General features: G+C 38.7%; 1 protein-coding gene across 1 annotated transcript; it reads left to right on the top strand.

Annotated features, from left to right (window-relative positions):
• The first annotated feature begins 15,636 nt into the window (after positions 1-15,636).
• Positions 15,637-16,032, top strand: LOC146913300 (uncharacterized). Its single transcript, XM_085720907.1, has one exon. It carries the CDS (start codon positions 15,637-15,639, stop codon positions 16,030-16,032), a length of 396 nt encoding a protein of 131 aa, XP_085577033.1.
• The last annotated feature ends 7,765 nt before the right edge of the window (positions 16,033-23,797 follow it).

Below are 23,797 nucleotides of genomic sequence, written 5' to 3'. Positions count from 1 at the left end.
AAAATTGGGGTATGACAGATGCCCCTATTTAAGTTTCTTCGTCCGGAGATTTGAAGATGGAATCTTTGATTCGATCGGTCCGAAGGGACTTAAATATAAAAGTACACCAATTTTGACCTAAGTCGCTATGAATGCTCGTGAAATGCTTGTATGAATGCAAGACGACAAAGTTGACTTGACTGAGACAAGAAACAACGACGGGGTACCCAAATTCGTTGAAGAATGGGATCCGACTTCGCTAGGGGGAACGTAGTTTCACTAGGGAAGTGATTGTCTACTACCGCATTGGTTTGGAACGATAGCTTAATGAAGACAAAACTTTTAGCGACATCACTTGAACAGCTAAACTGGGGATGACGTTGAAGAAAATACAATGTGACTCCAAACTGAAACATGACGAAAGGTAGACTCAAGCTGTCCGTTGTTTAGGACTTGCCACTCGAAACAAGATAAAGGTAAACTCAAGCTGTCCGTTGTTTAGGACTTGCCACTTGAAACAAGATAAAGGTACTCAAGCTGTCCGTTGTTTAGGACTTGCCACCTGAAAGAAGATAAAGGTAGATTCAAGCTGTCCATTGTTTAGGACTCGCCACTTGAAACAAGATAAAGATAAACTCAAGCTGTCCATTGTTTAGGACTCGCCACTTGAAATAAGATAAAAGGTAGACTTAAGCTGTCCATTGTTTAGGACTCGCCACTTGAAACAAGATAAAGATAGACTCAAGCTGTCCGTTGTTTAGGACTCGCCACTTGAAACAAGATAAAATGTAGATTCAAGCTGCCCGTTGTTTAGGACTTGCCACTTGAAAGAAGATAAAGGTAGACTCAAGCTGTCCGTTGTTTAGGACTTGCCACTTGAAACAAGATAAAGTGTAGACTCAAGCTGTCCGTTGTTTAGGACTTGCCACTTGAAACAAGATAAAGTGTAGACTCAAGCTGCCCGTTGTTTAGGACTTGCCACTTGAAAGAAGATAAAGGTAGACTCAAGCTGTCCGTTGTTTAGGACTTGCCACTTGAAACAAGATAAAGTGTAGACTCAAGTTGTCCGTTGTTTAGGACTTTCCACTTGAAACAAGATAAAGTGTAGATTCAAGCTGTCCGTTGTTTAGGACTCGCCACTTGAAATAAGATAAAATGTAGACTCAAGCTGTCCGTTGTTTAGGACTGGCCACTTGAAACAGGGTAAATGTAGACTCAAGCTGTCCGTTGTCTAGGACTCGCCACTTGAAATACGATAAAATGTAGACTCAAGCTGTCCGTTGTTTAGGACTCGCCACTTGAAACAAGACGGGTGACATCTCTTGACCAGACACACTGGGGATGACACTTTTGACGATGAGAAGGTAAATGACAGACGTTCATGCGTAGAAAACTTGCGGCTTGACATAATGATAAGTAGAGACCAAATTGAAAAGACATGACCGAAACAAGGTTTTGGTGACTAATGCAATCATGTATGAATTGATATCGCGTATATGATATGTATGAATGTATGTATGAGTGAAAAGTATTTATGTATGATTGTATGAATGTAGGATTGTATGAATGTATGATTGTATGGATGTATGAATGTAACTTGTATGATTGTATGAACTGTATATGACAGACGACTCGATGAAACGAGACAAGATATGTAGGATGGGAAGTGGACCAACATTGCAGCACTGAACACTCGGCAAACTTCCTTTGATATGACCTCATTGGGGACACAATAAAAATTGGTGTCTTCTGGGGAGAGAACCCATTACAAGCCTGGAAAGAAGTCGCCATTTTGTAAGCCGACACGGAGTGCTCTTCTATGGGCGTTTTTAGTCGTCGTGCCTTCTTCTTTGTGTTGTTTTTTTTTGAATCCCTAACTTTTGCCTGGATCGCCCTTTCGGGTTTTCAATCCACCGGGAATATATTCCTTTTTTGTGCCCCTAATTTTTGCCTGGACCGCCCTTTCGGGTTTTCAGTCCACTGGGACGCTCTCTATTGCCTAAGTCGCCTTTTCAGGTTTTCGACTTAGCGAGCTCATTCATTTTTTTTTTTGAAGGCTTCCCACAGTATCTAGCCATGCCCGTTTTAGTAGGATTTAACCACCCTTGAGGAGAGTGTCGACACGCACTTCTTTTACTCTCGAGCTCTATAATGCACTTATTCGTTTACGCTTTTCAGAGATGTGAAAAAGTTTTAAGAATTTTGCTTCAAAATATTATCATCAAAGAAATAGAAGAAAATTTGGAAAAACGAAATAAATTAGAATTCCAAGTAAAAGGGCACAGGCTCAAATTTTATTAATTGAATGGTGGCCTGCCAAAGGCGAGACTCCATAGATCCTTTACAAAATTTTGAAAAATGGTAATTTAAAATGGGAGAGGTACTTTGAACTTCATAACTCTATCTTCCCTAACAACTTTGAATTCCACTGCTTTTGACGCTTCAGACTGGAGATTCTTTGATAGCAGGTATGCCCCAAGCGGGTGTGCCAGATCGGATGCAGTTACTTTGTCTTTCTTTTAATCCTTAACTTTTGCATAGACCGCCCTTTCGGGTTTTCAGCCTATCAGGATAATGATTTTCTGTTTATTGTCTCTAATTTTTGCCTGGACCGCCCTTTCGGGTTTTCAGCCCACCGAGACGCTCATTTTTTGCCTAAGCCGCCCTTTTCGGGTTTTCGACTTACCGAGCTATTCTTATAATTTTTAGACAAAGTATTTCTTGACTGCATCCGTGTTTACAGTACGTGGAAGCTCTTCACCATCCATGGTTTGAAGAGTCATGGCACCACCGGAGAAGGCTCTTTTGACAACATATGGACCTTCATAATTAGGCGTCCACTTGCCCCTGGAGTCTGGTTGGAACGTAAAAATCTTTTTGAGCACGAGATCACCTTCTTTGAATTCACGGGGACGAACTTTCTTGTCAAAAGCCTGCTTCATCCTCTTCTGATATAGTTGACCGTGACATAGGGCGGTCATGCGCTTTTCCTCAATCAGATTCAATTGATCATATCTACTTTGAACCCATTCAGCCTCTGATAACTCAGCTTCCATCAGAACTCTCATTGAAGGAATCTCAACTTCTACGGGGAGTACAGCCTCCATACCATATACCAAAGAGAAGGGGGTTGCCCCTGTCGATGTGCGTACGGAAGTACGATATCCGTGTAATGCAAAGGGAAGCATCTCATGCCAATCTTTATAAGTCACCACCATCTTCTGGACGATTTTCTTTATGTTCTTATTTGCAGCTTCGACAGCACCATTCATTTGAGGTCTGTAAGGCGAAGAATTATGATGCTCGATCTTGAAATCATCACACAACTCTTTCATCATCTTGTTGTTCAGATTCGTCCCATTGTCTGTAATGATCCGGCTAGGGACACCGTAGCGGCAGATGATATGATTCTTGATAAACTTGACCACCACTTGCTTAGTCACATTAGCATAGGATGCAGCTTCAACCCACTTGGTGAAATAGTCAATAGCCACTAGAATGAAGCGGTGTCCGTTTGACGCTTTTGGTTCAATCCTTCCAATCATGTCAATGCCCCACATAGAGAAAGGCCAGGGAGACGAAAGAACATTGAGTGCAGTTGGCGGCACATGAATCTTATCGGCATAGATCTGACACTTATGACATCTTCTGGCGTGCTTGTAACAATCAGCTTCCATTGTCATCCAATAATAACCCGCTCTCAATAACTTCTTAGCCATTGTGTGCCCGCTAGAATGAGTTCCGAAAGAGCCTTCGTGTATTTCATGCATCAATAAATCTGCCTCGTGCTTGTCCACACATCTGAGTAACACCATGTCAAAGTTTCTTTTATACAAGACGTCCTCGTTCAGGAAGAAATTGCCAGATAGTCTTCTTAGAGTCTTCTTGTCTTTATTGGAAGCTCCGAGCGGATACTCTTGACTCTGAAGGAAACACTTGATATCATGGAACCATGGCTTATCATCAACAACTTCTTCAGTAGCAAATACATGAGCAGGTCTCTCAAGACGTCTGATACGGATTAATGGCACCTCATTCCAACGATTTACTTGGTACATTGAAGACAAGGTAGCTAGAGCATCTGCCATCTGGTTCTCATCCCGGGGAATGTGGTGCAGCTCGACTTTGTTGAAGAAGGTCAATAATCGTCTTGCATAGTCTTTGTAGGGGACCAAGCCAGGGTGGCGAGTCTCCCATTCTCCTGTGATTTGATTAATTACGAGGGCTGAGTCACCATAAATGTCGAGGATCTTGATTCTCAGATCAATAGCTTCTTCGAGACCCATGATGCATGCTTCGTACTCTGCCATATTGTTTGTACAGTCAAATGTCAGCCTGGCAGTGAAGGGGATATGTGCACCTTTAGGAGTAATGATGATTGCCCCAATTCCGCTACCATACACATTAACAGCTCCGTCAAATATGAGACCCCATCTTGATTCAGGATCTGGACCCTCTCCGAATAACGGTTCGTCACAGTCTTTCATTTTCAGATACATGATCTCTTCATCAGGAAAGTCGAACTTGATAGGCTGATAATCTTCAACTGGTTGGTGAGCTAAATGATCTGCAATGATACTCCCTTTGATTGCTTTCTGGGTACGATACTCGATGTCATATTCAGATAACAACATCTGCCACCGGGCGATTCTTCCTGTCACTGCGGCCTTCTCAAAGATGTACTTGATCGGATCCATTTTAGAAATCAACCAAGTAGTATGGTTAATCATATAGTGACGAAGGCGTTTGGCAGCCCAAGCTAGAGCACAACATGTCTTTTCAAGCATGGAATATCGAGACTCACAATCAGTAAACTTCTTGCTTAAGTAATAAATAGCGTGCTCCTTTCTTCCAGTTTCATCTTGTTGCCCGAGTACACAACCCATAGAATCTTCTAACACAGTCAGGTACATGATCAGAGGTCTTCCTTCAACAGGAGGGATAAGGATTGGAGGTTCTAGCAAATATTCTTTGATGCTGTCAAAGGCTTTCTGGCACTCTTCTGTCCACACAATACCTTGCTCTTTGCGGAGTAGCTTGAATATCGGTCCACATGTTGCAGTCATATGAGAAATAAAACGGGAAATGTAGTTCAGTCGTCCGAGAAACCCTCTTACTTTTTTTTCTGTTTGCGGAGCGGGCATCTCTCTGATAGCTCTGACCTTATCGGGATCTACTTCAATACCTTTCTGGCTGACAATGAAGCCCAAAAGCTTTCCGGATCTGACACCAAAGGTGCACTTGTTAGGATTCAGACGGAGTCGATACTTTCTCAGTCGTTGGAACATCTTCAGCAGATGCTCGACATGCTCATCTTCAGTACCTGACTTGACAATCATATCATCCACATAAACCTCAATCTCTTTGTGCATCATGTCGTGGAAAAGAGTAGTCATACCTCTCTGATAAGTAGCGCCTGCGTTTATTAACCCAAACGGCATTACTCTGTAACAAAAAGTGCCCCAAGGGGTAATGAAAGATGTCTTCTCTCTATCTTCTGGTGCCATTTTGATCTGATTGTAACCGGAGAAACCATCCATGAAGGAGAAAACTTTGGACTTTGCAGTGTTGTCAACTAATACATCAATGTGAGGTAGTGGAAAATCATCTTTGGGACTAGCTTTGTTCAAATCACGGTAATCAACACACATTCTAACTTTACCATCCTTCTTCGGAACAGGCACAATGTTGGCAAGCCACTGCGGCTATTCTGATGTGACAAGGAAACCTGCATCAATCTGTTTCTGTACTTCTTCTTTAATCTTGAGGGCCATATCAGGACGGGCTCTTCTCAACTTCTGCTTGACTGGTGGACATTCGGGCTTCAATGGCAGACGGTGCACCACAATATCAGTATCCAGGCCTGGCATGTCTTTGTACGACCAAGCAAATATATCAACATATTCTCTGAGAAGTTCTATCACTCGCTTCTTGACACTTGCTTCAAGTGATGCCCCAATCTTGACCTCTTTCTTGTCTTCTTCAGTACCCAAGTTGATGACCTCTATTGCTTCCCCATAAGGCTGAATGGCTCTTCTTTCTCGTTCAAGTAGCCGAGAGATTTCGTCGGGAATCTCTTCGTTCTCTTCCTCTTCCGCCTCATACACAGGGGATTCAAAGTTGGGAGAGATCATAGGGGTATGTTGTTCAAAGGGTTCATTGATGTTTAATCTGCACATATGATTGATGATTTTAGAAAATAAGTAAATGCAGATTTTTCGAAGGTGATCATATTTTTTTGGTTTTTTGTATTACCATTTTTCAGAAAAAAACACAAAAGAAAAAAAATAAAACAAAAGTCGGGAACAAAACGACATTTTTATTTAATTGATGATAATAATTTTTTTTGAAGCAAATGGCCCTTGATAGATTCACTTTCGCTTGGGGCGAGGCGAAAGGATTTTTTTGAAAAAACATAAAATGAACAAATGCATTACTTAGACAAGTGAGCAACAAAAGGAACGTCTACAGCAACCCAATTGTGGCTAGTCCCTCCGTGAGTGACAAAACTTTGTGGTATCCCCTCAGAGCTGTCTTCTATGATAGCATTGGCTTCTGACAGGGCATTGATAAAGCCAGCGCTGTGGAAAGTACCTCTTGTCGGCACAACGACGTTCCAGGGCAAATCAGTTGACGGGGAGAAACCCAGTCCTTCTCGGCGCTTGTTCTCTGGCAATTCTACTAACTTTCCCCAACTTGAAGACCCTCCAGCTTGTATCACATTCTGAGCATCTTTTAGAGAGGAAATAGATGCCCCACTCTTCTTGGTATTCTCTTCTTCCATAGCAAATCCCTGGAATGATGTCCCCTCAACACTGTCAGCCCCGATGAAAGAGAAAGACGACAAATGACTCACTAGCAAAGCTTCCTCACCATTCACAGTTACTAGTTTTCCATTCTGCACAAATTTTAACTTCTGATGCAATGTGGAGGTTACTGCCCCAGCTTCATGAATCCAGGGTCGGCCCAACAGACAACTGTACGATGCTTGGATGTCCATCACTTGAAAGGTAATTTGGAAAACATGTGGACCAATTGTAATAGGCAGATCCACCACCCCATGAACATTCTTCCTTGAACCGTCGAAAGCTTTCACCATTACATCACTCCGTCTCAAAGGTGTACCCTTGTAAGAAAGTTGATCATAAGTTGTTTTGGCCATTACGTTTAAGGACGACCCAGTATCTAATAGCACATTTGACAAAGCATCTGTCTTGCAGTTCACAGATATATGGAGAGCCATATTATGGTTCCTTCCTTCTTTCGGAAGCTCTTCATCACTGAAACTCAGATTGTTGCATGCAGTGATGTTCCCCACTATTCCTCCAAATTGACCAACAGTCACATCGTAGTCCACAAAAGCTTGTTCCAGGACCTTCATTAGAGCCTCCTTATGAGCATCAGAATTCAACAGTAGAGACATTATGGATATCTTTGATGGGGTCTGCATCAATTGATCAACCACTTTATACTCACTCTTCTTGATTAGCTTAAGAATCTCATCAATCTCAGAATTTGCATTGGTCCCACTAGACTGACCAATATCTTTGACTGCACTGGGATCTTTAGCTTGGGTCTCCTCGATTACCGGAGCACTAGCTTTCTTTGGGGGCACCACAGGAACAATACGCCCATTCCTTAGCACTCTACTGACTTCAGCGACATTTCCTACAGACGGCAAAGGTGGTATCAGAGGCATAAGGCATCGACCCAGGCAAACAGATCACTAAAGGAGCAGCAACTGACTTCCGACTGTCGTAGAATATCTCCAAAGGCTCCTCCGACGTTATAACACATACATCATCACACTTTCTTTCAACAACAAGTTCTCCTTGGTCTAAAAGTCCTTGGATATCATCTTTTACTTTCTGACAACCTTGAGGATCTAGAAGACACACTTCACAGGCGGCATGATCATGTTCAAAGAGAGTCGCTTGACACATCTTGGCATGTATAGGGACCAAAGGTGTCCGGATGTGTTGGACGTTCAGGATGAAATGAGTCTTCTGGCAATCTTCGACCATGCTGACAGTTGCGGCACCATGGTTTGGCAACGGATTGGTTCGAACATTTGGTGCTGAGTCCGTAAAGGTTATCTTTTTTTCATTGATTAGCCTCTGAACTGCATTCTTCATGGCATAACAATCTTCAATACTATGACCTGGGGACCCTTGATGGAAAGCACAAGTCTGGTTAGGTTTATACCATGCTGGCGGTTTCTCTGGCACTGGAAGAGGTGCTCTAAGTTGAATCAAATTTTTACTGAGCAACCCTGGGAGTAACTCTGCATATGTCACGGGAATTGGGTCAATTTGCAATTTGGCATTCTGTGGTCGAGGCTGTTGTTGTTGATATGGTCGTTGTGGGTATTGTTGGTATGGTTGTTGGGGATATTGTAGGAATTGTTGTTGTTGAGGATATGGTTGTGGATGATGGTATTGTTGGGGATATGGTTGTTGAAGATATGGTTGTTGAGGATATGGTTGAGGATGTTGTTGAGGGTGTTGTGGTTGATGATATTGTTGGAATTGGAGTTGGCTATTTGGTGGTTGGATGGTATTGGCAGCAGGTGTGATGGCAGCAACGTGTTGGTAGGGTAAATAATTTGATTGAGGCCTCCCATGAGCCACCATACTAACCTCTTGTTCTTTCTTTTTCGGGAGGTGGTTCCCAGACTTCTTGGTTCCACTTGCAGATGTCCCTTCTTTTACTAAACGTCCTTCTCGGACTCCTTCTTCCAACCGTACACCCGTAGCAACCATCTCAGCAAAGTTATTGGGAGTACTTCCGACCATGTTTACATAATAGAACTGACTGAGAGTTTTTAAGAAGAGCTTGGTCATCTCCTTCTCTTCTACGCGCGGGCTGACTTGGGCAGCAGCATCTCTCCATCGCTGGGCATACTCTTTGAATGTTTCCTTGTCCCCTTGAGTCATAGCCTGGAGATCACTTCGGTCTGGGGCCATATCCACATTGTAACTGTATTGTTCCATGAAAGCATCACACAGGTCACGGAAGGTTTGAATCTTTGTTTTGTCCAGGTTCATGTACCACTTTGAGGCAGGACTAGCCAAACTTTCTTGGAAGAAATAGATAAGGACTTTGTCATCTTTGGCATAGGCAGACATCCTTCTCACATACATTGTTAGATGCTCCTCAGGACAGGAGTTCCCTTTATACTTCTCGAAATCTGGTACCTTGAACTTGTGAGGTACTTGGACGTTCGGCACTAAACAGAGATCGTAAGCAGTCTTCCCAAACATCTTCCTTCCATGGAGAGCTCTCATCTCTCGTTGCATTTCATCGTATTTTTCTTGCAAGTCATTCACTTTGTCATAGTTCTCCATGTTCCCTGAATGGTATATGGGTTCTTCATCTTGTGGAATGATATGCATCACCGGAGCCGAATAGGTCATAGCGGCTGGAGGAGCTCCTACCAGAGGTGGAGGAACATGAGTTGCACTTTGACGAGTAGGCATCGGAACTTCAGTCATGATAGGGCGGAATACTTCACTGAGGCAAACTGGCACACCCCAAGAACGACCTTCTGGCATAGAACTTGAAACTTCACACACAATGGGACGGAGTATTTCGCCGGCAGTGAAAGGCGAGAACCGAGGCACAGAACGTTGCGGAGCAGAGTGTATCGGAGTATCTGCACATATTGTCCATCCAGGGGTAGAGGCGGCAGCAGAGGCGGATGTTTCGGCCTGAGTTCTGACTGGAGGAGGTGGCGGTGGTGCTTGTGCCTGAGCTTGTGCTAGTGCTTGAGCTTGTGATTGAGCCAGTGCTTGAGCTTGAGCTTGTGCTTGAGCTAGTGCTTGAGCTTACGCTTCAGCTTGTGCTTGAGCTCGAACCTGTGCTTCCGCCATTGTCTTCATCACTTCAGCCATTTCGTCCATCTTAGTCTGCATGGTTGTTATTTCTCCACGGAGCACTTGGTTTTCTTGTTCGAGAAAATCCATCTTCTTTTTCACGTTTGCTCGAGTGTAGATAGTGCGGGTAGGCTTGTAGAAGATACGTGGGGCCACCTTTTGAAACGAGCTGACCTTTTTCTGGAAAAGAAAATTTGTGTGAGACTTTGGATTTGAGACTGTGAAATGCAAAATGATGCATGATGTTATGCAAAAATAGACACATTTTTATTTATCGAAGGACTTATAAAAGCAAATTTGTAAACATCATAACTGAAAATTTATTGAATAATTAGAGTACTAAAATAATTCCCTTTTAACAAAACCGAGCCAAGGGATAGACTCCAAAGTACATCACAAAAAAGCTAGGAAATAACATAAAGTGGTGAAACAACTAAAATACTCTTGAACTCCTATAGCAGACTACTCTTCGAAATCTGGATGTGGACCGTCAAACAAATCCATGGAATCCATGCGCTGCTTCTTAGTGATATGCTTTTTAAGCAGCCTGTCCTTCTCCTGGAGTAGATCATTTCTCTCGATCATCTGTTGCCCTAATTTGAGAATCACACTTTCCTGCTTCCTTATTTCTTCATTCTTATCTTCTATCATGAGCATAGCCTCGTCATATTTCCTTTTCCAAGTGGCAATTTCTCGGTCTTTATCAGCCAATCGTTCTTGGTGCTCTCCCAGAGTTTTAGAGGGTAAAGGTAATGATGAAGATGGAATTGTTGCGGATACGAGCCTCGGTACCGTGTAAGGCATCTGATTCTGGATAGCTTTACTGATGACCCACTGAGTGTAAGATCCATGCAGAAAATTGTCCCTTTTTCCCAGTTGGTTCCTGTTAAGTCTGTGAATACTCCGCCAAGCTTGCACAAATTCCTCCCTTTTACCCAGGTGATTACCGTCATTGCAGTAGAACTCATTGGTTAAAGCAAGGTTACTTGGTTGTGTCTTCATCGGGTATCCCAATTGATGTCGGGCAAGGACGGGATTGTAGCTAATTCCTCCTTCCATACCAATGAGAGGTACATTGGGATAGTCACCACATCTGATAATGACTGTCCCATCATCCCAGGTTGGATGGTACCAAACTATATCAGTTGTTGTCAAGGCCATGATTTTTTTAGACCAGGGAGTACCTTCAAGGTTGGTTATGAAAGAGCGGGGTTGAGGTAGATGAGAGATGAACCATTTGTAGAGTAAAGGTGCACAACAAAGGATAGCTCCACGAGTTGCAAGAGTTCGATCATGGATGGAATGGTAGGTGTTTGCTAGAAGAGTAGGGACGGGGTTTTTGGTAAGAAAAACTTGGATGGCACGGATGTCAACAAAATTAGGAATGTTCGGGAAAAGCACAAGACCATAGATAAGTAAGGCTAAGACAGAGTAAAAGGCATGGTTGGCGCCAGACTGTTCAAAAATGGAAGCCTGATCGTAGAGGAAATCGGTGGAGAAACCTGAGGGACCCCCTTTGGTTTGGACAATAAGATTATCTCTTACGATGGAGGCTTCAAGATGGAGGGCTTTAGCAATGGTTGTGGCTTTGGGATTGGGTTCAAGGCCGCTGAAAGGTACTTTGTTAAGCACGGTTATACCTATCAAATGAGAGTACTCTTCTAGTGTAGGGACAAGCTGATAGTCTGGGAAAGTAAAACAGTGACAATGACGGTCATAAAATTGAACCAAAGTCTCCAAGACGCCTTTTGTAACATCTACCTTGAGGATATCCAGCAGTTTCCCATGAAGTTCGCGAAAATCATCCTGGCTAGCTACCTTCCTCCCTAACTCCCTTAACTTAGCCACATCTGGCTTCTGGAAGGTATACTTCCTAGTGTTTCTTGTAGGAATTTCCATCTATGATGTTTACAAAAGAAAAAAGTTTATATAAGTCCTTCGATATTTTGATGATGAAAAAGAAAGTTTTATGAATGAATGCATGTATGCATGAATATGCTACACAAACGGTGAAAACACAGTGAGGTTTGGCCCATAATGATGGAGTCAAGGGAGAAAACGCCATTGGTAAGGACTATGGTTTTCAAATGTACCTGTATCACGGGTTCTACCAAGTTCCCAGAGTTATCAACCACTTCCGAACACCATCAGGTTACGGAAATACTTCCGTTCCAATAATATTCGTAAGAAAGTCTCGTCTGAGTGTGGTATCGCGTATCAACTAAACCAAGATTACTCATGATTAGCCACCGCACCACGTCCTAAAAGGCCAAGAGGGGTTAAAGGTAACTAAAGGTCCTCAACTTTCGACAGTCACCTGAAAATAACATGCCAACACGAATACTCATGCCAACATAGTATACTTCCAAGATCCCTCAGTTGAGTGGGGTTATCACATGTGTCACAAACCAAAATTCACTCTTGGCAAGGCACTATGATTATACCACCGTCCTATCTTAAATTTCTCTCAAGTCCGGGTGTAGGACTTATCTCACCACTCACGTTAGAAAGGAGAAAGAAGAAGGATGAACAGATATACACGTATTTCCATCTTTTATTTTTTTGATTTTTTTAAGCAAGTTATAGCACAAAAATTAAACAAGACCAAGTTAGGCTCAACCCTCTTAGATCTTTTCCCCAGTGAAGTCGCCATTTCTGTCGCGTCATTTTTCGGAGATCAAGGCTATTTGATTAGCTTATTGACTCACTAAATTTATTTCACGACTTTGAAAAAATTTATTTAAATTGGGGGTCCGGGGGTTGGTTACATAAAGGGAAGGTGTTAGCACCCTTTATGTCCGTAGTACTCTACGGGAACCTTTTAGTTTTATTTAGATAATGTGCTATAACTTGCTTATTTTGAAAGAAAAGGAATTTTAAGTGATTAAAAAAAAAGGAGGACCTAATTATCTACATTTTATTGATTTGAAAGGACGAGTGTCCTCTGCCTACGTACCCGTGAGGGATCAAAATCACGTAGTTCGTGGTAAAAACTGACGTTTGATTGGTTGTGTGTTTTTTAAGGTTTTGGAAAAAAAAGGTTTTAAAATGAAAGAAAGCCAAAGTGGCAAATGAGTATTTGTTTGTGTTTTTTAATATTAAGGAAAGTGGACTCAAAACAAAGTTAAATTGTTTGATATTTGATTAAGGAAATAAAATAAAAAGACGTCACTTGATTTAAGATCAAGGTTTATTTAAAAAAATATCTTTGTGTTTTGATACTATTTGCATGTTTTTGTTGTTTTCAAATAATTGGAATAAGGATTAAACTAACGGAGCATAAAGTAAAACGCGTAGGTACCTTATGGTGGCGTTGGACCACCACTAGGACCTTTAACCTAAGCTAGCAAGCATGAAAGATAGAGGCATACACACACGCACGCACACATGCATCTAAGCTATTACAAAAACCCTATTAAAACATTCTATGGTCTGCGAGAAAATAAATAGATAAATTACATTAGAGCCTATTTACATTCTAAAGTCTGCGGAAAAATAAATGACAAAAAAACATAAATTATTTACATTAAGGCCTAGTTTACATTCTAAGTTGTGCGAGATAACGATAAATAATTTAACGTGCGGAATGATAAAGTACAATAAACCTAAACTAAAAAAAAAATGCATGAGGTAAAGTTAAAACCTAGATAAACAAAAGCAACTAAACAAATGCATGAAGTGAAGTTGAAACCCTAGATAAACTAAAGCAATTAAACAAATGCATGAAGTGAAGTTGAAACCCTAGACAAACTAAACAAATGCGTGAGATGAAATAAAACCTAAATGAAAAATAGACTAAATAAATGTATGGAGTAAGACTAAAACCCTAGATGAACTAAACAAATGCATGAGGCAAAATTAAAACTTGGATAAATTAAAATAGACTAAAAAAATGTATGAGGTAAAATTAGATGAAATGAAATGAACAAATAAAAGTGATGCAGGTGGGGGGGGGGGGGGGGGGCGCAGGCAGCAAGCATGTGGTGTAGAAAATAAAACAAGTGAAAACGGGCTCAAGAAGAACAAAGGGGCGCTGGGCTGTCTGGGGACCGGTTCGGTTCAGACCTGGGTCGGGTCCAAACGAACCGAACCGGTTGAGAGAATATATAAAGGGTGTAAACCCTGTTTTCTCCCATTTCTTAAGATCCATTCCTTCTCTTCACTCAAGTTCTCTCTGTTCTCTCTCATGAGAACACGCATGTGTTCATCAAGCCAGCCCAGAAGCCGGCGAGTTTCACGGTGGAGGTAGGTTGTTTCTAGCGGCGGTGGGCCGCCTTGGACGGCGGCGCCGCCGCTATTTTTTTGATTTTTTTTTTGTTCTACCTTCTTCTACATCTATTCTGCCTATTTCGATCCCCTCCTTCCCTTTTCTTCTTAATTTTGAATTTCTTTTTCCTATTCTCACTCTATTCTTTCCGGTTTCTTTTACAGTCCTTTCGCGCACCACATCAAAACAAATTACATACAAAAAGGAAAAAATGAAGGGGTATACCCTTCTTACCTTAGATACGGCTCTGTTTCGAACTGGTGTTGTGTTTGGGTCGTTCTCAGTACGAACTCGGTGTGTGCGTCGTGTTGCTCGTTGTTCTGGGTTTGCGTTGCCTTCGTGTCTGTGGATGATTGCTTCGGTTGATTGATGTGCGTCTGGCTCCTTCTCCGTGTGTGTTGGAATTGTTGTTCTGCTTGTGCGCTTCTCTGCCTTTTTCCCCTTTGCTGTGTTGTGCGTGTATTTATAGGGTAAGGGTTTGAAACAACTTAGGGAGCACGCTCACTTGTTCGTTACAGAATTTTGTGGCTGGATTAGGATGAGGCCAGCGTGTTTCTGTTCCTGAGTTTGGGCTCGGAATGAATTTGGAAATGAATTGGTACTGATTCACTTGACAGGCTGTGATGAGGATGAGGATGAAAAAAAAAGAGAAAAAAAAACGTGTAACTTGGATTGAGACGAGATGAATATGCGCGTGTGAGAGGCTGTGTCGTGAACTTGGACTATATTGTGGACTTTAACAAATAATGATAATGACTAAAAAAATAAAATAAAAATGACATAATAAAAGAATATATACGTACCTATATATATATATTTTTTTTAAAAAAAGAAAAGAAAATAAAAGAATTAAAAGAAAATAGTTACTAAATAAAAAGTTAAAATTTACCAATTAATAATAAAAAATAAAAAATAAAAGATGGAAGCCAAGATAATAAATAATACAAAGAAATAAAGAGAGAAAGCGGGCCCGACTCGGAACCAAAACATGAGGTATTTTAAAATACTTCTCTGCCGAATTTTTCGCCGAAATGTCTGGGACTGATCAGGGTCGCGTGACGCGTGTCAGTGGGACCTTAGGTTAAAAATTGGGGTATGACAAACTTTCTTCCTATTTACATGTAATGTAGGTTGTTTAGGGTGTTAGTTTTCAAAATTTTTAGCAAAATGTTTAGGGTTTAGGTTAGGTTTAAAAATTGCAAATTATGATAGAATTAGATGTTGTTTATGATTGTTTAAGCTGACATTGTTGTTTAGAGTAGGTTTAGGTTCAATGTAGTTGAATTTGATTTTGAATTAACACTAATTATGCTAGTATTTTAAAATGCACTTAAGGTGTTTGATGAAAAGCCTAAGTGAAATAATCTTGCTTTTTTTGTGATTTTTTTTCCAAATATGTTAAATTTAATAATGTATATATGTATCTGGTATTATGGTTATGAATTGCGATTAGTGTTGGTGTTGGTTATGAGTTGTTTATGAGTTGGCTATGAAGTCCCTCAGGTGCCTACACAGATGCTGACTACTGTGTTGATGGATGCTGCTGCATGGTTAGTAGGTGGTTGGGTAGATGGGTGTCAGACACCATGGCATCATGTTCCTGGCTACATGGCTTGGTATGCCACAGTCTCTCACCCTCGCATTCTCCCACCTGATGAGGGATCCCCTCCCAGGCCGGCGAATGTGGAGCAGCTGATTGAGGAGGAGCATGCCAGGGAGATGCCTGACACACTGACGATCGTCCGGGATGTGGCGCACATAGCCCGAGATATTGCGGCCAGGCATGGCGAGATGACCAAAGAGGAGGTTGTCCAGGAGGTCTTGCGGATAGTTAGTGCTACTGAGCCTGTCCTTACTTATCAGATTTCCAGGCGGCGCAGGGGGCAGCAGAGGCAGGCTAGGCAGGGCTGATTAGTATTAGGATTTTTTTATGTATTTTTTGAGTATGATGATCATGATGTATTATTATGACATGTTCCGTACATTTTCCTATTTTTATGAAAAATACGTACGTTCGTTATATATTATTTCTTGCGTTTTAATTTAACCATGTTCCTGTTAAATATTGGATGAATATGTTTAGGTATTATTAGATGAAAATTTTAGAAGATTTTTCAATTGGTTATTTGATTAAAATTTTAGATGAAAATGAAAGTTAAAATTGGTTAGGAAAAACACAAAATAAGGAAGATGGAAATGAGCTTCTGGAAAAATGTTAAGCACGTAGCGGCAGTTAACAACCGCTACACTCAACTTCGGCGGTTGTTAACAACCGCTGGCACTCAACGGTAGTTAACTACCGGCGTGTTTTCCAGTCGCAGTTAACAACCGCTGGGGGTATTAAGGTCATTTCCATGTGTCAATTGGAAGTATTCTTTGTCAGAAAAGCAACTCTCTTAATTTTATGGTGCTGTTAGATTTTTGTGGTGTTGTTTTTTCCATATTTTTTGGCCGTCCTGTATTGCATATGCGCTGGGGTGTTGTATTGTTTTTTTTCTGCACCAACTTTCTCGTCTTACGGAGTTTGGATGCTAGCAATAATATTGGTTGTTAAAAAAAAAAAAAACCAAGTCAATTAAATTTTACTTGATGGTCTTAATATTGGAAGCACTTGGAGGGAATGAGGGCCACTCTCATGCTTTTTGCTTTGTAAGATAGAGTGATAAATTGATTGGTTTCTCTATTTTTTCGCAATCATGCAATTGACGGTCTAAATCGTTTGATTGAAATTAACATTATCATGTTTTGAATTTATATTTTGAAATTCATTTATTGATGTAGGAATGTATTCTCTAGTCTTTAATCACATAGTCTAGATCACGCGACTACATCAAATGAGTGATCTTCTGATTGCAAAAAATTTGCATCGGTGGCGTCTCTGTTGACTTTCGGTAACCCACATATGTGTGAGGGTGTCCAAGTCGATTTTTTGACATTTAGAGCAGTTTCGTAGTTTATTCATAATTTGCATAACCCCAATTTTTAACCTTGCACCTTTGCTGAGCCAAAACTCTATTACAACACACAGGCTGCGTCTATCCTTGACTCTTGCTTTTAGAAACTTTTTAATTAATAATGTTAGTACATTTTGCTTTTAGAAACTTTCTTATTCTATCCTATTATCATTAACAATATGACTCAACCACTACAACATTCCACTGCTTGTTTAATTCTTTCACATATAATTTATACTATATTGGATAGTACTTTTGTTTTTCTTACTTTTCTCATTTTGTGTCTTTATATTTTGATTTCAATTATTTCTTTTTTTTTTGGTTAGACATTATGACCATTTTAACCGTCTAAATCAGCACACCAATTTTATTTTTTTAGAGGTAATACATCAAAATTTAGCATCGCATCTCTGAGGTTGGAACTTTAGATATACCACTTTTCACCTTAAGGTGATTTTTTTTTTTGTCACTATGCTACTTAATTTTTTTTTTTAATACTATTTATTTTTACAAAATATAATAATCATTGATGAATTAGAAACAATAGCACCATCTGAATCGAGGTCTTGTATCCACCACTGTGTTAGAAAACTATTACGTTACTTTCAAAATTATAGCAATGTTACAGAACAACTAAAAAAGTGAAATGTGACTTGTTTTGTTGTTTGATAATGGAAAAAAAATATGTAGTGTGATTTAATTTTTGTTTTGTTTTTGTTTTTACCTTGAAAAGATACTACATTGACATTGTTCTTGAATGAATTCCAGGAAAATAAGATTATGATACCCGAAAGTCTTTGGATCGTTTTACTTTCTCAACTTCTCACAAAAACAGTATATAACATTCCACAATAATAATGGAATCAAACAGAGGCACCTTTTAGGAGATCTATTAGAGTGGTGACATGCACTCCAAGTCCACAGTCCTCCGGTGTCGGATATATCAAATGTCTGAAAGGAGCGGCTTTAGTATTCGGCAACGTGAAGTAGCAACCACGTGCGTAATGCGAAGAAGTAGTAACTCCATTTAACATGCTAGTAAATCTTTTTGCAAGTCCAGAGACCCTTAAACCTGCAGAGTTATGGCTGCAAAATTGATGTTCCATTCTATTCTTCAAGAATCTTGTTTTTTGATATATGGAGACTAATCAATTTCATTTCCTTCTATTTGGCAACCAATGATAGTTGAATTCTACATGATATTTGTATTTTAACCCCACGTAAAGAAAATAGATGGTTACCAAAATTGATTGCAGAATAGATATAATTCATTCAAGTTTGAAGGTGTGTTTGATGTCTCACATATGTGGGTGTCGAACATTAATATATGTGATTATATTCAATTACTTCCATGTTTTCAAATTATCATCGGTGTCAACACATTTTGTATCCCTGTTTGTGTCAATGCTTTATAGAATATGTTGATCTTTTTTTACCGGACTATGATGTGATGCAGTAAACAAATATTTAAAACATTGGAATATTCCTAAAGCAAGGTAATTTACTGAACAATTCTGAAATTAAACCAGGTTTGCTTTCATATAACTCCAAATGACCCAACTACACCAATTCATAATGAAATCACCTAACACATTGCCCCCCAATTTGCATACTCACATTATCTTTTTACTTCCTCTCTCTATTGCTTTGGTTTTTGTGCCAATATCTCATTTCCTTTGTAAAATTTTGGTTGTAACAAAAGTTGTCACATATATGGATGTTCAAATAACACAACTCTTTGCAAAGATCATTCATTTTTTAATTAATTAATGAACCAACCATTTGGGGTTAAATATTTGATGCGGTAACTATTGCAGTCATGTTACTGCCCTTGATATTACAAAAGAAATGAGTCAAATACAGCCAACGCGATATCAATCGCAGTTGCATTGTAGTATCAACAACATTAAAACCGTTATGCGTAGTTGCAGACCTTTATTGAAAATCCCGATTTTTAGGTCACAATTCCACCAGCTAATTTGATTTTCTCACAAACAAACACAATATCAAGATTTCACAACGATCAAAATCATAAAATTGACTACTTTCTTTTAAAGAAACATGGACAACTTCATTGTTTTGAGAATAGTTGTTGATTCAATGTCAATTACCTATCTACTCGAGTGTTGGCGCTCTTGCCACTGCTATTCCAACCACACCAATCATATTATTACACCATGAGAAAACTAAGACAAAGGAATTGGTTCATCAATAGAGTAGCTTGTAGTACAAGTAATCTAAGTATAGTAGATTTTAGTATAGTACAGTTCACATTAGTAGTACAATGGTAGTTGTATATATTTAGTTGATGTCCTCTCATTCACAGTCAAAGGAAAATATATTCATTTATCTCATTTCATATTACATGTCATTAATTTTGGTCACAAATATAAGAAAAAAATAATCAAACTATGTGATGTGTATAATTCAAATTTTAAATTAGTTACATCAGCTTTATTTGACGTTTTTTTGTTTATATTTGAGACCAAATGAGATACAGTCAACTTTTTCAAAGAAAAAAAAAAATACAATTTTAAAAAAATAAACTGAGTTTTACCAAGAAAAAATAACACGTAGGGTTTTAATTTTTTTTTTTATTCTTAACTTAAAACACTAATTTTGTGGTTGTAAGAATCTTCGAGAATACTAGTGTTTTGAAGAAATCATGATTAGTTAGGTTATAAATCATACAAAAAGCACCCAAGAGAATGCATATATTTTTTGTCATATTGAAATTTTTATCATGAAATGTTAATTTTATGATTGAATTTACATGGTAATATTGAATGATAATTGTTTGCTGGAATGTAAATGGTAAGACAAAAAATGTTATTTGCTGGAATGCATTTTGTCACAAAATATTGTTCCCAATATGATAATTGTATGATGTAACGTAAATTGTCACATGTTATGTGGTTGTATCATGAACTTTATTGTTGGTGGAATCTTTAAATGGATTCTGTTTCGGAGCTATGAGGAAAAAATAGGAAGAACTTTAAAGAGGAGAGGAGAGGGGAGGAAAAGAGATGAATGTCTCATCTTGTTTGTGAGAGTGTTTTGTGAAAGAAAAATATTGTTCCCTACAAGATGGGGGAATACTCTCCTTTCCCTGTCGTTCTTTCTCTGCTTATTCTAAAACCTTTTCTTTGTTCCCCTCGAAACTTTAAAACATATTCTTTATTAATCGCTAATAAATTTTCTTGTTGTGCTTATGTGAAATTTGGAGTTCCTAACATCAGTAAACTAATTCTAACAAAAAAACAACCATAAAAATTAGTGTTTTAAAAATCAGATTTGTGATCGACCCATGGATTACCATGATATTGATTGAACCATTCGATCACCAGTTGAATTGTATGATTAAACTTGATTGTACCAAATGATTCATATATATGACTTGGTCTCAATAAAAAAATGAGTTTGGTTTTTGAAATTTTTTAAAAATATTTGACACTAAATTGAGGCACATTTTTTATTATAATGTATATCTTTATTTAACGGCGACTTAAGATTTAATTACCGTATAGCTACTTTTTCGTCGGAGATTTTTTTTGGATAGATTTACCCTTCACAACTCAATGGAATTTTTAATTTCAATTTAAATCTATGTCACGATTAACATAAATATTAATTGTATAACAGAAAGAAACAAAGTAAATTCCATTAGGTATCATACAATCAATACATAAACAACGGATAATAATAAAATTACGGATAGACAAGCACGTTAATGTCTATATTTCCGCTTTCCCTCAAAAAAAAAATGTCTATATTTCCGCTGGTATAAATAGAAGCACCTTGATAAAGGCCCTCTAAAATTAGCTTCACATAGTTTTTACAAAGATATTTTACATATTTAAATAAATACACCAAAAATATAGTTGCAATCAAGTAAAATATCTATAAAAATACTGTATTATATACAGTTTTTTAGCGAACTATATTTTTTTTTGAAATAAAAAAAATGAACATACTTAAAACAAAATATTTTGATGTGTTAACAGGGTGTTAATCTTGATTTTTTTTTTGTGGTGGCCGGGGTTTGAACCCCAGATCTTACATATTTTTATGCATTGTCCATACCAACTGAGCTAAGCTCACGAGGACAATCTTGATTGCAAAATGTGTTGGTGTTTTATCCTTTTTTTAATACAAAATGTGTTTATTATATATATATATATATATAACCCCTTTATTTTATAACAGCCCAGGTGGGTCCCGGCTAGGCACTGTACCCCCCGGCACTGTTACTCACAAGCTTAATCACTACCCCCTCCTGTAGTAGTGTTTTTGCCTCCCGTGGGAATCGAACCTAGTACCTGGGGTTAAGTGCCTAGTGGGAATGCATTGAAATAGTACTTAACCCCAGGTACTAGGTTCGATTCCCACGGGAGGCAAAAACACTACTACAAGGGGGGGTAGTGATTAAGCTTGTGAGTAACAGTGTCGGGGGGTACAGTGCCTAGCCGGGACCCACCTGGGCCGTTACATGCACTGACTTTTTCTCTTTATATATATATATATATATATATATATATATATATATATATATATATATGTTTGGTTTTTTTTTCCTTTCTCCCATAAAATTTAAAGAATAGCAATGAAAATAAGGGAGCTATTTGAGATAGAAGTGGAAATCCTTGGGAGGAAAGATGGGCAGCTGAGAGACAAAGCAACAAAAGAAGAAAAATAAATGGCAAAGGCAAAGGAAAATGTCACATAATTAAGTTTGTGGATCAGAAGTTTGTAGAGGAAGAAAAAAGGAAGTTTGAATTTGATATTATTAAAGAGATCAAGTGTCCGAATTCCGTAGGAATTTGTGGGGTTGGTTCTAAAGAATGAGATTATGGGAGTAACATATTTGAATGAAAAGAAATTTCTTTACAGAGATTGGGGAGAAGGTGAAATTATCATTCTCAATTAATTATCTTTAGGAATGCCTAAAATTACAACTAATTGCAATGTATGTATTATCATAGAAAGAACTAAATGTAAATCATATTCAGTTTATATATTGAAATTTTATCTTGACCTCTTTGCATATTCCTCAATTGCTTGTCTGGTTTCTTTATTTATTACTACCTCGGTTCCTATTTATAAGATCCTTTTGATAAAATCACGAGAATTAAGAAAGTGAATATTTGTAAAAAGTTGATTGTAATCACTATTGTTTTTACAATTTTATCCTTTAGAGAGAGATAATTTATGTATTCAACATGCTATTTAGTGCTGATTGAAGAAACAGATGTATAATGGCATGTATGTAATGAAATAATTAATGTTGTTGGAAATAGTAAATGATGTTGGAACAAAATGTGTTTAACAATGAACCTTAAAGAGTTTTGATGATAACAAGGTATTAAAAATTGTAAATTGGACTAGCTAATATTTGTTCAAGTATACAGGACCATAATTAAAAAGTTACATCATCATTGGTTCTGAATGAGAAAATAAAGAGCAAAGGAAAACAACAAAATTTGAAGCTTGGACGCTCCTGAAGGCAACTTGCTACTGAAGAGAAAAAGCGCTCCTGAAGTTAAGTCGCTTCTGAAGTAAGAATAGTGCTCCTGAAGACAAGAGGTCCAGAAGTCATATCATCAGAAGCTGTATTATCAGAAGCTGCAGAAGTCATATCATCAGAAGCTGTATCATCAGAAACTGCAGAAGCTGCCTCATCAGAAGCCATTTCACCAGAAGTTGAATATCAACTGGATTTGCAAAGATTCAAGAATTGAAGAATTATCACTGCAAAAGCTGTCTATTGGATTCGAAAACGCAACAAAGGATTAGTGGAATTTTGCAACGGTCATTTCAAAGGTGTTTGAAGGCATGTGCTTGCAATTTGGACGAAAGCGTTGACATTTGTACGAATTGTACAACCACGTTCTCCACTACTCTGTTTTGTGTCCACGCTACAAGACAAGAAAACAGCTCCAGAATACGGCTTCGCCTGCATAGATGTTCCTTTGGATAAGGAATGGATTTCAAATTAGTTCTTCATAGGACAACAACCAAATCAGGCAAAAGATCAAAGGTGAAAGACCAAGCTTCAACAACGACTCTTTGGTGTGCTGGCAATTTCACAACGTCTCTTTCACACCTCTATATAAAGGAGTGAAGACCTAGAGATTTGGTAATGCTGAACGACATACTCTCAATATTTTTTACAAGTGTCAAACCTCTGCTGAAATTGTTCTGCATTCACTTAGAATTTCTGTGTCTCAAAGTCATTTCTTAGAAATTCTTAAGTCCATTGAGTCTGTATCTGATTTGTATTGTGAGCACCTCTGATTGTATATCAAGTGTTCAACCTAAACAATTTTCTGTGTAATTTTGTTTAGTTAGGAAGTCTCTTGCAGTTGTGCTTGAGCAGGAAGTCTCTTGATTGTGTTCTTGAGCAAAGGAAGTCTCTAGCTTGTGTGCTTGAGCAAAGGAAGTCTCTTGCTTGTGTGCTTGAGCAATTGTAATCAGATATTACTCTTAGTGAAATCTCCTTGGAAGTGCAAGGGGGACTGGACTACTTCCGGATTGTGGAAGGAACCAGTATAATTGCTTTGTGTCGTTCTTTTTCTCTCTCTCTCTCTCTCTCTCTCTGTTTTATTCCGCTGCATTTAGATTCTGATTATCACTTCAGAAGCTGTCTCACTTAGCTTCTGATCAGTGTGTTCAGGTTTTAGGAGAAACGAAGATTTTTTCAAAACACAATTCAACCCCCCCCC

This window comes from Medicago sativa, chromosome 6, assembly GCF_051527215.1.
Source record: "Medicago sativa cultivar Bolivia chromosome 6, Bolivia_mono, whole genome shotgun sequence".
In the NCBI taxonomy this organism is placed as follows: Eukaryota; Viridiplantae; Streptophyta; class Magnoliopsida; order Fabales; family Fabaceae; genus Medicago; species Medicago sativa.
Note: the sequence above shows the minus strand (reverse complement) of the source record. Positions and strands in the feature narration are given on the sequence as shown.

Bases quoted from the DNA above. Each gene is read 5' to 3' on its own strand.
- LOC146913300 (XM_085720907.1), top strand. From the start codon at position 15,637: ATGCTGACTACTGTGTTGATGGATGCTGCTGCATGGTTAGTAGGTGGT.